This window comes from Arachis ipaensis, chromosome B05 (genome assembly GCF_000816755.2).
Source record: "Arachis ipaensis cultivar K30076 chromosome B05, Araip1.1, whole genome shotgun sequence".
In the NCBI taxonomy this organism is placed as follows: Eukaryota; Viridiplantae; Streptophyta; class Magnoliopsida; order Fabales; family Fabaceae; genus Arachis; species Arachis ipaensis.
The window spans coordinates 139,005,757-139,020,539 of NC_029789.2; the positions used below are offsets into that span (position 1 = coordinate 139,005,757).

General features: G+C 40.4%; 1 protein-coding gene and 1 long non-coding RNA gene across 2 annotated transcripts; one reads left to right on the top strand and one right to left on the bottom strand.

Annotated features, from left to right (window-relative positions):
• On the bottom strand, window positions 386-3,029 carry LOC110263050 (zinc finger BED domain-containing protein DAYSLEEPER-like). The gene is made up of 3 exons (XM_021103575.1): window positions 2,719-3,029; window positions 692-1,435; window positions 386-555 (listed from the first exon to the last, which is right to left on the bottom strand). Exon 2 carries the CDS (start codon window positions 1,432-1,434, stop codon window positions 778-780), a length of 657 nt encoding a protein of 218 aa, XP_020959234.1. The 5' UTR covers window position 1,435; window positions 2,719-3,029; the 3' UTR covers window positions 386-555; window positions 692-777.
• On the top strand, window positions 5,524-13,902 carry LOC110262606. Its single transcript, XR_002347473.1, has 2 exons — window positions 5,524-12,606; window positions 13,320-13,902. It is a non-coding gene; the product is annotated as an uncharacterized LOC110262606 (long non-coding RNA).

A 14,783-nucleotide genomic window follows, 5' to 3' on the forward strand; every position in this document is an offset into this window, starting at 1 on the left:
TGTTAATTGCTATGACAGTCGCAGGTCTAAGGAAACTCTATTACTGTGTTCATCTTGAGAATATCCTATTGACAAATATACGGTAATTATAACCATTAGGAATTCTCAAAGTGAGTCAGTTCAATGGTCATATCTCTATATACACCATCTATATATATAATTTAATAAATGAGATCTATTAATCTTCATCCAATGAAGACCATTATATATATATTGATCTTTCCGGATTATTAATGTCCTTTTTAATAATCCTATGACCAAGAACAATTTAGATTAAATTACAAAAGATTTATCTCTCAATATTATGATCACTGTCACAATGATCAATTTCTAAATTTAATCATGAACTTTATTATATTAACATTTTAATATAATAACAATAACAAATTATTTGACACGTGATTGATTGGATTGTGGTCATACTACTTATTCCCAACACTGCAATTATCAACAGTCAAAGTGGATACCTTCCTATCAAGATTCCAATCCATCAAACAATCCACAAGAACCTCTGAAAGTACCTCAGCCGTGTGGGGAGCCGGCACATATATAAACCTGTAATGATAATTTAGTACAATTATAAACAAGACAGCTTTGCAATTATAAACAAGACAGCTTTGCAATTGTGTAAACAAGACAGCTTTGCAAACATATAAACATTCAGAAGAACCTATAATGATAATATTATTACCTCACAAGACGGCTTTGCAATTTCCAAGAATCATCAATGTAATGAGCCGTGATAGCCATATAACCTTTGTTTTGGTTGCTTGCTGTCTACATATCAGTCGTAATTGCAACTTGACTTTTATTACGCTCAAGAACATTCATTGTCTTCGATCTTTTCATCATTGTAGACTTCAAGATGTCACTCTTTAAAGTGTTGCGAGTAATCACCTTGAAAAGAGGTTGCAAAGCATTGCAGAATCGTCGAAACCCAATGTGGTCCACAAAAGATAGCGGATACTCATGAAGACAAACCATAACTGATAACTCTTTCCTTGCATTTTCTTGGTCGAAGGTATATGCACTAACCACAACTGTTTTCCCACTAGTTGTTGGAGTTGTCTTCATCATACATTGTCTTATATCTCTAGTGGTGCGGAGCTTGCAGCTTTTGAAGTGATCACGTAAGTGCGAAGTGTCTTGTTTTGGGTCACCAAGTAGTTTCGCTTTGCAATAATTACATTCAGCCTTTAATTTTTCCTTGATTTCCACAATCTTGAAGTGATTCCACACTTCAGAGGTTAACTTCCTCTTTCGAACACCACTTGTAGAGTTTGTCATTCCTTCATTAGTAGTTGTGGTATCTGTTGGGGGTTCTTGAGGTTGAGATTGAGGAGCCTCTTGTGTAGTTTGAATATTAGTGCCTATAGGGTCTTCCGATGGAGTACTCTTTTCAAGAGTATTACTCAATGCATCCGAAGAAGACATTCTATAAATCATGAAATATAAATCATGAATCAAAATCACTTTAATCCAAAATCAAATAAAATAAAATCTGAGTTACAATTGTCAATTACGTTACCTATATTATAAATGCTTCAGAAGACATAAATGCTAAAATTCGAAATTGATACATAAAATTAACAATTGCTACACATGTAACTGAAGAGATGGATGAATATTCTTTAAGCATGCTTCAAAGGAAATCAACGGAATTAGAAATCAATAAATATATATGTTATTATTAAGTAATAATCAGGGACCAATTTTGTGGCTCATTGAAGTGGGGATGTTTGTCTTTTGGATCTGGAATTCTCTTACATCTATCTCTGACCAGTTTGACCTTAATTTAAACTTATGTATATATAAATGAGGCTAATCTTTATAATCTCACTTAACTTTCATTTTTTCCTTTTGTAAACCATTATGTTTCATTAAGTTTATCTAGTCAACATCCTAAACCAATGCATGATTAACCGATCAAAAGAAACAAAATTGTACATAAAATGAAAAAAAAACAGTTATTAAGTTTTTAAAACACCAATGCATTAAGAATTTTAGTCTTTATCTCCTTAATCAATGGCACAACTCTTTTTTCAAAAAAATGATAGACTACATAACTTTACTTCATTATCTTCTTTCTTCCAACAAGAACTCAATGCTCCTAATAACGTCAGAATATAATTAAAAAAAGTTCTCAAACAATACAGATGTTTGAGAAAATAATAAATGAGTTAAAAAAAAACAAAAGAACAAACTAACGAATAATGATAGATTGCTGACCACTCTAATCCAAAATCACTTTAATCTAAAATCAAATAAAATAAAATCTGAGTTACAAACCAGGATGAATGTTGTAAACAGGAAATATTGCATGTCGATATCAAACCAAGATGAATGTTGCAAACTTCTTAGATTCAAGAATGACATTGATCCGGTAATGATCACCAGAAAATTATAAAAAAATCAAAATACCAAAATAGAAATCAGAATCAGAAATTTACAACTTAGAACCTAATTACCCAAATTTAAAAATCCAGAATCAAATAACCTTAAATAAAAATTAGAATCAGAAAATTCAGAACTAAGAACCTAATTATCCTAAATAAAAAATTCAGAATCAAATCAACCCTAAATAGAAATCATAATCAGAAAATTCAGAACTCTAAACTTAATTACCCTAAATCGAAAATCCAAATCAAATCAATCACGGTGAGGAGTGAAGAGGAGAAGCAGCAGTAAAGCATGTGTGAGCAGTGTTCTATGACTTACCCAGTTACCCGACGCGAAGAGGTGACGACAAGCAAAGGCGCGACGAATAAAGAAGAGGTGACGACCGGCGTGATGTATCGTGACCTGACTGACAGACTCCCTGCTGCGGTGTGCGTGATGTATTGTGACCTGACTGACGTCCACTCCACAGTGCGTGAGAGGTGGCGGTGATGGACTAAGGGGTGGGAGGTAGCGCCGTAGCGGTAAAGGACTGAGAGGGCGAGAGGTGGCGGTCGGTGGTGGTGATGGTGCGACCGTGCGTGGTTCAGAGAGGGCAAGAGGCTGAGGTTTGAGGGTGGTGAAGAGTTCAGAGACTAGGTTGAAGATTATGAATTGCAAGTGTGACGGCTAGGATTTTCACTTTCCTTTATATATATATATTAAGGGTATTCTAGTCTTTTTACATAAACGGGTTTAAACGGGTCTCCATGGGACGGGAACCTCTATCCCCGCTCCCGCCCCGTTTAATATACGGGTCCCCATCCCCCGTCCCCATGGGTACAAAATCGTCCCCATATCTGCCCCGTGACAGATAAATCCCCGCAGGTACCCGTCCTGCTGGGAATTTTTGCCATCCCTAATCTCACCCTTCATTGTTCTCTCTTTTTTATTTATTTTTTGTTTCACTTATGAAATTAAACGTGAGAGATCACACTTTATTCTATCAAGTGTTAAAAAAAATGGAGAGGATCGATTTCCTAAATCAGTAACTCTCCACCTACACACATCTCTCACACGATAGAAGCTAAGAATCATTTCCCACCATGTAAAAGTCGTCCCTACAGAGCAGGAACTATTGTATAGTTGGTAGTGGTACCCCTCTTCCTTTGAAACCGTTAGCTACTAACATCTCCATAAATCACATTAACTCGGATAATCTTGACCCAATTTTTAACTTTACTCCACTAAAACACTTATTGATGACTTTGGAATATCTGCTGTGATTTCGGCATCTATTGTGATGTTGGTTTGGCGACCTCTCGTTCTTCTGCTCTCGTCGCGACATGGTCTAGGAGACCGCCTCGCTCGTGCACTCCCATTGGTACTGTTCTTTAAAGGCGACCTAGCCTTCCAAGGTCTGCATCTGATAGTGGAGCTCCCGGATTATCCGGTTTGCATATTCTCCCAAGTCGTCGATGTCACAACGACCGTTTAACATAGTTGGATACTAAATTAGCCTGACAAACAAAGGTGGAACAATAATTGCATCAGGAGTTGCAATGGATAAAGGCGGATGAGAAAATCTGACATTTAGATGCAGAACTCAATGAGAAGGAAACTCAGAATATTGATCCGATCTGCAAGACTGTTAGGTCAGATCGAATCCAATCCAATTCAATCTACACATTAATAGGATTGGATCACAGATTTTAGGTATCTTTATATCCGATTTATATATTTAATCTGCATTTTTAGGGATAAAAAAAACGAGTAAATATTTCTTTTATGTTCTATTTCAACTAATAATTGTTATATATATTGTATTATTATATTTAAAAATAATTATGATATATATTTAAAAAGGTTGTGAGGTGCTTCCGATAATCTTCCCTCATCTTGGTCAGACACAAACTGGCCACCGAGTTCAATAGCCCATCGACTTCCAAGCACTTATTGTTGAACCTATCTAGGTGTTTTCTTGTGGGTTTGTCTGGTAGTTGGGTGATTTCGAAAAGGTTGATTGGGTATTTTGTCTTTGTGATCCGTGGGGGTAAATTGTGCCATAAATTTTTTAGAGATGTCAAATCTAGGGGTGGCTACACTACTCGAACCTGTAGGTACCCACCCGTCTCTACTCGCTCGGGACGGATTTTTGGGCGGGGTGGGTGGTGGGTTTGGATTCCCAATATCTGCTGTGATTTCGGCATCTATTGTGATGTTGGTTTGGCGACCTCTCGTTCTTCTGCTCTCGTCGCGACATGGTCTAGGAGACCGCCTCGCTCGTGCACTCCCATTGGTACTGTTCTTTAAAGGCGACCTAGCCTTCCAAGGTCTGCATCTGATAGTGGAGCTCCCGGATTATCCGGTTTGCATATTCTCCCAAGTCGTCGATTGTCCTGCCTTCGCCAGATCGGCGATCATCTACTCACAATTGTTGCTTGCTGTAGGTTGGCTGGGCGTGGACGACACTGGTTACCCTCCCGTGAGTTGAGGGATAGTTGTCCTTCTGTGGTCCATGTGCTGGGGGGAGGGGCGGAGTTGGTGGGTTTGGTTCGTGGTGGTGATTTGAAAGTCGCTCTTTATGTGTCTTGCTACTAAGGTTTTGCAGGTCCCCAAACGGTGCCAACATACAAGACTTTACTCGTACAGGTTGATAGAAGGATCGAGAACTCGTCGGTCTTGGTGATGATGTGATCGGACCTTTGGATCGGCAAGGAGTGGTACCTGCAAAGATACTCCGACGCTCAAATTAAAATGGATCTAAGAGGTAGAGGTTTAAGGGGGGGGGTGTGTAACGTACCTGGAAGAGTTTTAAGCTCCCCTTTATATAATGTCTTGTGATCTTATCTTTTCAGTTGGCTAAGATAAAGAGAATACTTGAATTTGAATATTGGTTAGTGATTTTCGATTATTTAAGCTAATTTGGACTGTAAGAATGATTTGGACTTGGGAGCTAGGTCATCATTAAGTTGTTGAGGCTCCGAATGCTAGGTCCGAAACAATCTAACTATATATATATACCTCTCCTAACCAAATAGACATATATCTAAAGTATTATGAAAATAGAGACACATCTAAATTTTTAATGTGATTATTAGTCTTTTCTCTCATTTATTTTAAATAAAAAAAAGTTATATTTCTCCTATAATAAATTAAAACAAAATACTCACATATTCAAATGGAAAAAAATACAAAAGATATGAGAAAAGTTGCTTAATGGGTTTGTTATTCTCCCTTTTTATTTAATGTGGTAGCTGAAGAACTATTCACGAATAAGGGGAAATAAAAATAAGAAAGAAAATGTGAAAACAAACAAGTGACGAGGAAAAAATGTGAAGCCGAAGAATGAAAAGAAAAATTAAAACGATGATGAATAAGTTGAAAAAGAAAGAACAGAGAATGAAATACAATATAATAATGAAGGTTGGGAGTTAGAAGAAAGTTTAAATTGTTGACATGAAAAAGAAACAACATAAAACGAATACAATTTGATTAGCATATGCTTCCATTTCAGGTACTTTTCGGCGTGTACTTGACTAAAAGTCAACTTGATTAAAAACTGAACAATCATGAATTTTTGTCCTTATACTCACATCTCTGCCAATGACTCAAGGTAATTGACTTTGCTGTATACTGCGTGGGTCCACACTCTCACAAAATTCACCAATGCATGTCCATTAAACATTCTTCATAATATTTTTCAAATGATGTTTATTCCTAGGATTTGTTTGATCATAGTCATATCTCTTTCCATTGTAACTGTTACGTTGGGTAACCGGAGATTAATGGGCTGGACTTGTAAGGTTGGTCCAATCGTTTGAAGGAGGAGATCTCCGATTCAGTTTGCGCTCGGGAGCCACCATCCGACTTGTATGTGTGAAGGAATGGGGGTGGTACCTGCAAGGACACTCCAATGCCTAAATCAGCAAAGGGTTTTTATAGGTTTACAAAGTATTGGAACTTAGAGATACCTGAGAGGTGTCAGTGTATTTATAGTGGTGATCTAATAACCACCGTTGGAGTAGTTCCACCTTTTAAGGTGGATAACCGTCCCTTAATCTTAGAGAATTTGAGATATGGCTCATGCAAGTGGGTTGAGAGATTTTAGCGGCAGTTACTTATTTGAATAAGTGTTATCTGCTAGCTATCCTCAAAGCCCGACTTCTTGGAAAGAAAGCGTGAGTAGAATCCGACCTCTTCGAGGGAGGTCGGTTGTTAACAAAGGCCAATCTTTGGATTGGGCCTTCTTGGCTTATTTAGTCCTGGGCCTTAGTGTTGGGTTAGGGTATGAACAGTGCCCCTACTCGAGTCTGATCTCTTTTGTTAATGAGTAGGATTCGAGTATTTGAACTTGGTCTTGTAACCGAAGTGATTTTTAGAACCGACGTGATTTTTAGAACTGACGTGATTCAAATTTCTTCAACAGTCACGTCTAATCAAACGTCGTGTCCGTTAAAGTTTTTGTATTTACACGTGGGAGCAATTACATTGGTAACGGCGCGTCTCTTTAATGATGGCGCCAATTTTACCATTTTGCCCCTGGCGTGTTTATAAATACTTTTTCCTCTCTTTTCTTTATCTTCTTTCGTCTTTTGAAATCCCTTACTTGCAATCCTTACTTTTTCAAAGAGAGAGCGTTTTAGCCTTCCTTCTTGGGGTGTTGCGATTACTGTTGCCTCCGCTTCTCTTCGCTTCTACCAACAAAGGTTAGTTTTTCTTTCTCCTTTTCTTAGTGCTTTATTTTGTGCATTTGGAGGAGTTTTTCGTGTTTGCAGTAAGTTTATTGGTAGGTCTAGTGACTCTATTCTTTTTGAGGGACTGCTTTGGCCTTTTAGAGACCCTGTTTTTGATCTTTTTTCCATTTTCCTCTGTAGGTCTTGTCGCCTTTCTCCTATTTCTTTTTACTGGAAAAAGATGACTTCTCACGTTTCTGAGTGGGTAGATGATACGGTTCTTAGGGTAGACACAGACTATATCATCGATCTCCACACCCACCATAAGATTTTTGGCTCTGATGTGAGCCCAAGTATGAGTTGATTACCCCGGGTCCTAAAGACCGGGTTTGTTTTGGGGAGGCTACTGAAGCTGACCCTCCTTTCTTTTTATGTACGATTGTTCGTTTACCCGTCTGGGGGTTCTTCTACCATTTTCTGACTTTGAAATAGCTGATTGTCTCATTGTCGCGTCGCTCCCACCCAACTTCACCCTAACTCTTGGGGTTTCATGAAAATTTACTAACTTGTTAGCTGAGAATTAGATTTTCTGACTTCTTTGAAGATTTTCTTTTATCTTTTTCATATGACCAAGCCCTTCAGTGGGCAAAATAATAAGCAGCAGTAGGTATCTTTCTGGGCCATTCAAGGTCGGAGAGTTTTCTCCATGTTTGACGAGTCCTTTCATGATTTCAAGAATTTTTATTCAAAATCCAAGCAGTAGAGGGTCACCATCCCTTTTTCCTTGATGAACATTCCAGCCCCTTCTTTCCTCTATATTGGCGAAAAGCTTCTCCTGTAGAAAAGTACGGTCTAGATGATTTGGATGAAGTTGAGAAGACCATAGTGGGATTCTTCCAGGAAGCTTGGGGGAGAGCCCCTTACCTGGATACCAAAAAATTTCTTCAGGGGTCTCCGAGTTTTGTGCGGACCCAATTAGGTAGCTGCGTTGTTGATTTTGATAACTTCCGACTTGTAATCTTTCGATTTGTTGCTTCCAACTTGTGGTCTTCTGATTTGTAAACTAATTCTTTGTTTTCTCCTTTTTCAGAGATGGTGAAGAAAGGTTCTAGCGCCTCTTACCAAAAAGTCCAGGAGGCCAAGAGGAGGTCTCAGGCCCAGGTTGATGCTGCCAGGGTTGTTGGCGCTCCTCTTCCTCCTCCTCCTCCTCCTCTCCCTCGTGATCTGGGGACTTCTCGTCCGATCTTGGTAACTTCGTCTTCTGCTTCTCCTTTTCCTCCACCCATCCTTCAGCCCATTCCTTCCCTGAACCCACCCAGAAAAAATGCAAGACTTCTGGCTCATCTTCTGGGGATTCCTCCTTTGATGGTCCCAAATTCATTCGGAATCACATCTTTCCCCATACTCAAATTAGTATGAATGATGCTTCCGTTCGAAACCATCTTAATACTATGGTTCAGGGGAGTGTTCAGGCAGCTGGGGTATGCACGAGGCTCCTTGATATTTTGGAAAAAACTCTCCTTAGCTCTTTGGGCTCTACCCAAAAGGTTGAGGAGTTAGAGGGGAGGATCTTTCTTTATCAAGAGAAAGAGAAAAGGCTTAAGGAGGAGGTCGCTGAGCTAAGGGAGAAGAGGTTGATGGGCCAGTGTGGCATGGCAGAGGGCCTTAAGAAAAAGGTGGAGCAGAATTATGTCAGACTTTTTGGGGAGAATCTTGACCTGAAGAAGGAACTGGCAAGAGGTCGGGAGGCTTACTAGGATCTGGAAGACTCCATGGCGGAGAGCTCGGAGGAGGACTGGAGGATCTTCAAGGAACAAGTCGGCGTTATCGCTCCTGACCTGGACCTTTTCCCTCTCGATCCTGATAAGATAGTCGTGAATGGGGCTATTGTTTCTCCTCCTCGACCTTAGACTGACTCCGATCTGAAGACTCGCGGACAGAGGATAATAGAGTCTCCTCCTCGTGAGGAGTAACAAGAAGGAGACCTGCCGAGTTCTTCAGAGGTTCCCACTCAAGATCCTGAAGAGGCTGCTCCGTCCTTCCCTGCTGCTGATCTGACCTCCCTTCCTGCTGGTGATTCCAATCTTTCTTCCACTTAATTGATTTCTGGCTATTTTGGGGCCTGTCCTATGGGCCCCTTTTTTGAACAATTTTATTATCTTTTTGTGGTGATTTTGTTGTTGACTTTCCTAGCCTTTTATAGCTGTTAACAAAAAATGCATTTAATTTCTACCCCTTTTTTGGATAAGGGATTTAAGATTAATTGGTGTGTGCATGCTTTTCTGCAATTTTTTCTTTGTTAGGTTTTTTTATGAAAAAAGCCCCTTTGATCTTTTTGTTTTGGAAAAACCTTTTATCTGGGCAGGCTGTGTTTTGTCTAAGTTATTTGGATTTTTCAAAGACTTGAGACAGCTTCTGCCTTTATTTTTTATGGTTTTCCTTTTATCTCTTTTTGCATTCCTCATAAATTCAAATTTTCTTATTTGAATTGTTCATAACTTAGGTTATTTTCGCGATGCATTTCAATTCTTTCTCGGTTTTTCCGACTTATTGGTCGTGGTATTTCCGAGTTATCATGATCTGCTTTTATAACCTCTTTACACCGACTTGTACCTCGTCATTTTATCCTGCCGACCACGTAGGTCGGGCATGGAATTTTTACGTTTTGTTAAGCTTAAGTCGGCACGTTTTGTAGAAAAATGATAATAACTAACGGAATTTTACAAAGAGATGTAGAGAAAGATCTTCATTTATTGGTGAAGGTACTTTTTGCTACTAAGGGGTTAAAAATGGCTGTCCCTTAGCCTCCACTTTGATGCCTCGTTAAAATCCCCTTCAGGAAAACCCTTCTTTTTGGGAAAAAACCACAAAGTCGGGAAAAAGAGTACATCAGAGAGTGGAGTTTGCTTTTAACTATAGTACCTTTTCATATTACAAGCATGCCAGGACCTAGGTAATTCGTGCCGTTCAAGTCGGTCACCTTGTAGTAGCCTTTTCCTAGGACCTCACTAATTTTGTATGGCCCTTTCCAGTTAGCAGTAAGCTTTCCATCTCCAGACTTGTTGATGCCAATATCGTTTCTTATCAAAACCAAGTCGTCTGCTATGAAGCTTCTTCGAATGAATTTCTTATTGTATCTGTTTGTCATCCTTTGCTTCAGCGCTGCTTCTCTTATCTGGTCTTGTTCTCAGACTTCGGGAAGTAACTTGAGTTCTTCTTTGTGCCCCTGTACGTTATCGACCTCGTTGTAGAAGTTCACCCTTGGACTTTGCTCGTTGATTTCAACTGATATTATGGCTTCTGTGCCATAAGCAAGTCGGAAGGGTGTTTCTCCTGTGGTAGACTGAGGTGTAATCCGATATGCCCATAATACTTGAGGGAGTTCCTCAGTCCATGCGCACCTTTTCATTAAACCTGCCAGTATAACTTTATTTACTGTCTCGGTTTGTCCATTTGCTTGTGGGTGCTCTACCGAAGTGAATTGATGCTTGATCTGCATGCTAGCTACCAGGTTTTTGAAGGAAGAGTCGGTGAACTGAGTGCCATTATCAGTGGTGATGGAATGGGGTACCCTATACCTTGTGATAATGTTCTTGTAGAGGAACTTCCGACTTCTCTGGGCTATGATGGTAGCTAACGGTTCTGCTTCTATCCACTTCGTGAAGTAGTCTACTCCCACTATTAGATATTTTACTTGCCCAGACGCTTGGGGAAAGGGTCCTAATAGATCCAATCCCCATTTTGCAAAAGGCCATGGAGAAGTTATGCTAATGAGCTCCTCGGGGTGAGTGACGTGGAAGTTTGCATGCATTTGGCATGGCTGATACTTCTTCACGAACTCGGTGGTATCTTTTTGCAAGATTGGCCAGTAGAACCCAACTCGGATTACTTTTTTAGCCAACGACCTTGCTCCGAGATGATTTTCATAGATACCACTGTGGACTTCCTCAAGTACCTCGATTTTTTTGAGGTCAGGACGCACTTCAATAATGGTGTCGATATTTCCCTTTTATAGAGAACATTTTCCACCAAGGTATAGTTTTGTGCTTCCCTTCGGATTTTCTTGGCCTATTTTTCCTCTTTGGGTAGGATGTCGAACATCATGTATTCGATTAGTGGGTTTATCCATCCGAGGTCTAATCCGGATACTTCGAGGATGTCTTGTCTGGCCTCTGTTTTTGTGACAGAGGATTCTTGGAGAGTTTCTTGGATCAGGCTTCTATTATTCCCTATTAGCTTGGTACTTGCTAGTTTGGAAAGGGCGTCTGCTCTGCTGTTAAGATCCCGAATTATGTGTTTGACCTCAGTTTCGGCAAATCGCCCTACATACTCCAAAGTTTTGTCTAAGTACCTTTTCATGTTAGGGTCTTTCGCCAGGTACTCTCCATTGATTTGTGAAGTCACCACCTGAGAGTTGCTGAACACAACTACTTTGGTTGCGCCGACCTCTTCTGCCAGTTTTAACCCTGCAATCAAGGCTTCATATTCTGCTTGATTGTTGGAGGCTGAGAATTCAAATTTGAGGGAGACTTCTACTTAAGTTCCCTCTTGGTTGACTAAGATTATGCCTACGCCACTTCCAACTTTGTTGGAGGATCCATCTACGTATAGCTCCCATATAGTGGAAGCTTCCACTTGATCTCCTGCATATTCTGCCACGAAGTCGGTGAGGCATTGGTCTTTGATTTCCGTCCAAGTTTTGTACTTAAGGTCGAACTTGGATAGCTCTATGGCCCATTGAACCATTCTACCCGCAATGTCCGTCTTTTGGAGGATTTGCTTCATGGGTTGGTTCGTTCGAACTCTTATTGTGTGAGCTTGAAAATAAAGCCGTAGCCTTCGAGAGGCTACTATTAAGGCATACGCAAACTTCTCCAATTTTTGATACCTTAATTCAGGGCCTTGTAGAACTTTGCTGGTGAAGTATACAGGATGCTGCTCGACCTCGTCTTCCCGTATTAGAGCTGATGCTACAGCTTTGTCAGCTACGGACAAATACAGGACGAGTTCTTTCCCAACTTTAAGTCGGGTCAGAATAGGAGGCTGGCTTAAAAACCTTTTGAACTCCTGGAATGCTTCTTCGCACTCTAGAGTCCATTCGAACTGGCATCCTTTTCTTAGTAAAGAAAAGAGTGGTAGGGATCTTAACGCCAATCCTGCCAAGAACCTGGAGAGAGCTGCAAGTCGGCCATAATCATGTTCTATCCAAGAAAAGCACAACTACTAGTGCTTGTGACTTTGATTCTTTAATCGAGACAACAAATTTTGCAATTATAAGCAAAACAAGAGTAGCGAGAATCGAGAACCAAATTGCATGTCAGCATTGGCTATTAAAAGATTCAGCCACTGGCTTATTCAGAACGGACATCATCATTGGCGCTAGTAATTTGAAGACAGTTTACAAGAGCCAATTTGAACCACTTCCAACTTTGTTGGAGGATCCATCTACGTATAGCTCCCATGTAGTGGAAGCTTCGTCTTGATCTCCTGCATATTCTGCCACGAAGTCGGTGAGGCATTGGTCTTTGATTGCCGTCCAAGTTTTGTACTTAAGGTCGAACTTGGATAGCTCTATGGCCCATTGAACCATTCTACCCGCAATATCCGTCTTTTGGAGGATTTGCTTCATGGGTTGGTTCGTTCAAACTCTTATTGTGTGAGCTTGAAAATAAGGTCGTAGCCTTCGAGAGGCTACTATTAAGGCATACGCAAACTTCTCCAATTTTTGATACCTTAATTCAGGGCCTTGTAGAACTTTGCTGGTGAAGTATACAGGATGCTGCTCGACCTCGTCTTCCCGTATTAGAGCTGATGCTACAGCTTTGTTAGCTACGGACAAATACAGGACGAGTTCTTTCCCAACTTAAAGTCGGGTCAGAATAAGAGGCTGGCTTAAAAACCTTTTGAACTCCTGGAATGCTTCTTCGCACTCAAGAGTCCATTCGAACTGGCATCCTTTTCTTAGTAAAGAAAAGAGTGGTAGGGATCTTAACGCCAATCCTGCCAAGAACCTGGAGAGGGCTGCAAGTCGGCCATAATCATGTTCTATCCAAGAAAAGCACAACAACTAGTGCTTGTGACTTTGATTCTTTAATCGAGACAACAAATTTTGCAATTATAAGCAAAACAAGAGTAGCGAGAATCGAGAACCAAATTGCATGTCAGCATTGGCTATTAAAAGATTCAGCCACTGGCTTATTCAGAACGGACATCATCATTGGCGCTAGTAGTTTGAAGACAGTTTACAAGAGCCATTTTGTACTTAAGGTCGAACTTGGATAGCTCTATGGCCAATTGAACCATTCTACCCGCAATATCCGTCTTTTGGAGGATTTGCTTCATGGGTTGGTTCGTTCGAACTCTTATTGTGTGAGCTTGAAAATAAGGCCGTAGCCTTCGAGAGGCTACTATTAAGGCATACGCAAACTTCTCCAATTTTTGATAGATTAATTCAGGGCCTTGTAGAACTTTGCTGATGAAGTATACAAGATGCTGCTCGACCTCGTCTTCCCGTATTAGAGCTGATGCTACAGCTTTGTCAGCTACGGACAAATACAGGACGAGTTCTTTCCCAACTTTAAGTCGGGTCAGAATAGGAGGCTGGCTTAAAAACCTTTGGAACTCCTGGAATGCTTCTTCGCACTCAAGAGTCCATTCGAACTGGCATCCTTTTCTTAGTAAAGAAAAGAGTGGTAGGGATCTTAACGCCAATCCTGCCAAGAACCTGGAGAGGGCTGCAAGTCGGCCATAATCATGTTCTATCCAAGAAAAGCACAACTACTAGTGCTTGTGACTTTGATTCTTTAATCGAGACAACAAATTTTGCAATTATAAGCAAAACAAGAGTAGCGAGAATCGAGAACCAAATTGCATGTCAGCATTGGCTATTAAAAGATTCAGCCACTGGCTTATTCAGAACGGACATCATCATTGGCGCTAGTAGTTTGAAGACAGTTTACAAGAGCCATTTTGTACTTAAGGTCGAACTTGGATAGCTCTATGGCCAATTGAACCATTCTACCCGCAATATCCGTCTTTTGGAGGATTTGCTTCATGGGTTGGTTCGTTCGAACTCTTATTGTGTGAGCTTGAAAATAAGGCCGTAGCCTTCGAGAGGCTACTATTAAGGCATACGCAAACTTCTCCAATTTTTGATAGATTAATTCAGGGCCTTGTAGAACTTTGCTGATGAAGTATACAAGATGCTGCTCGACCTCGTCTTCCCGTATTAGAGCTGATGCTACAGCTTTGTCAGCTACGGACAAATACAGGACGAGTTCTTTCCCAACTTTAAGTCGGGTCAGAATAGGAGGCTGGCTTAAAAACCTTTGGAACTCCTGGAATGCTTCTTCGCACTCAAGAGTCCATTCGAACTGGCATCCTTTTCTTAGTAAAGAAAAGAGTGGTAGGGATCTTAACGCCAATCCTGCCAAGAACCTGGAGAGGGCTGCAAGTCGGCCATAATCATGTTCTATCCAAGAAAAGCACAACTACTAGTGCTTGTGACTTTGATTCTTTAATCGAGACAACAAATTTTGCAATTATAAGCAAAACAAGAGTAGCGAGAATCGAGAACCAAATTGCATGTCAGCATTGGCTATTAAAAGATTCAGCCACTGGCTTATTCAGAACGGACATCATCATTGGCGCTAGTAGTTTGAAGACAGTTTACAAGAGCCATTTTGTACTTAAGGTCGAACTTGGATAGCTCTATGGCCAATTGAACCATTC

Coding starts and splice junctions, on each gene's coding strand:
- LOC110263050 (XM_021103575.1), bottom strand. CDS start 1,434: ATGTCTTCTTCGGATGCATTGAGTAATACTCTTGAAAAGAGTACTCCA.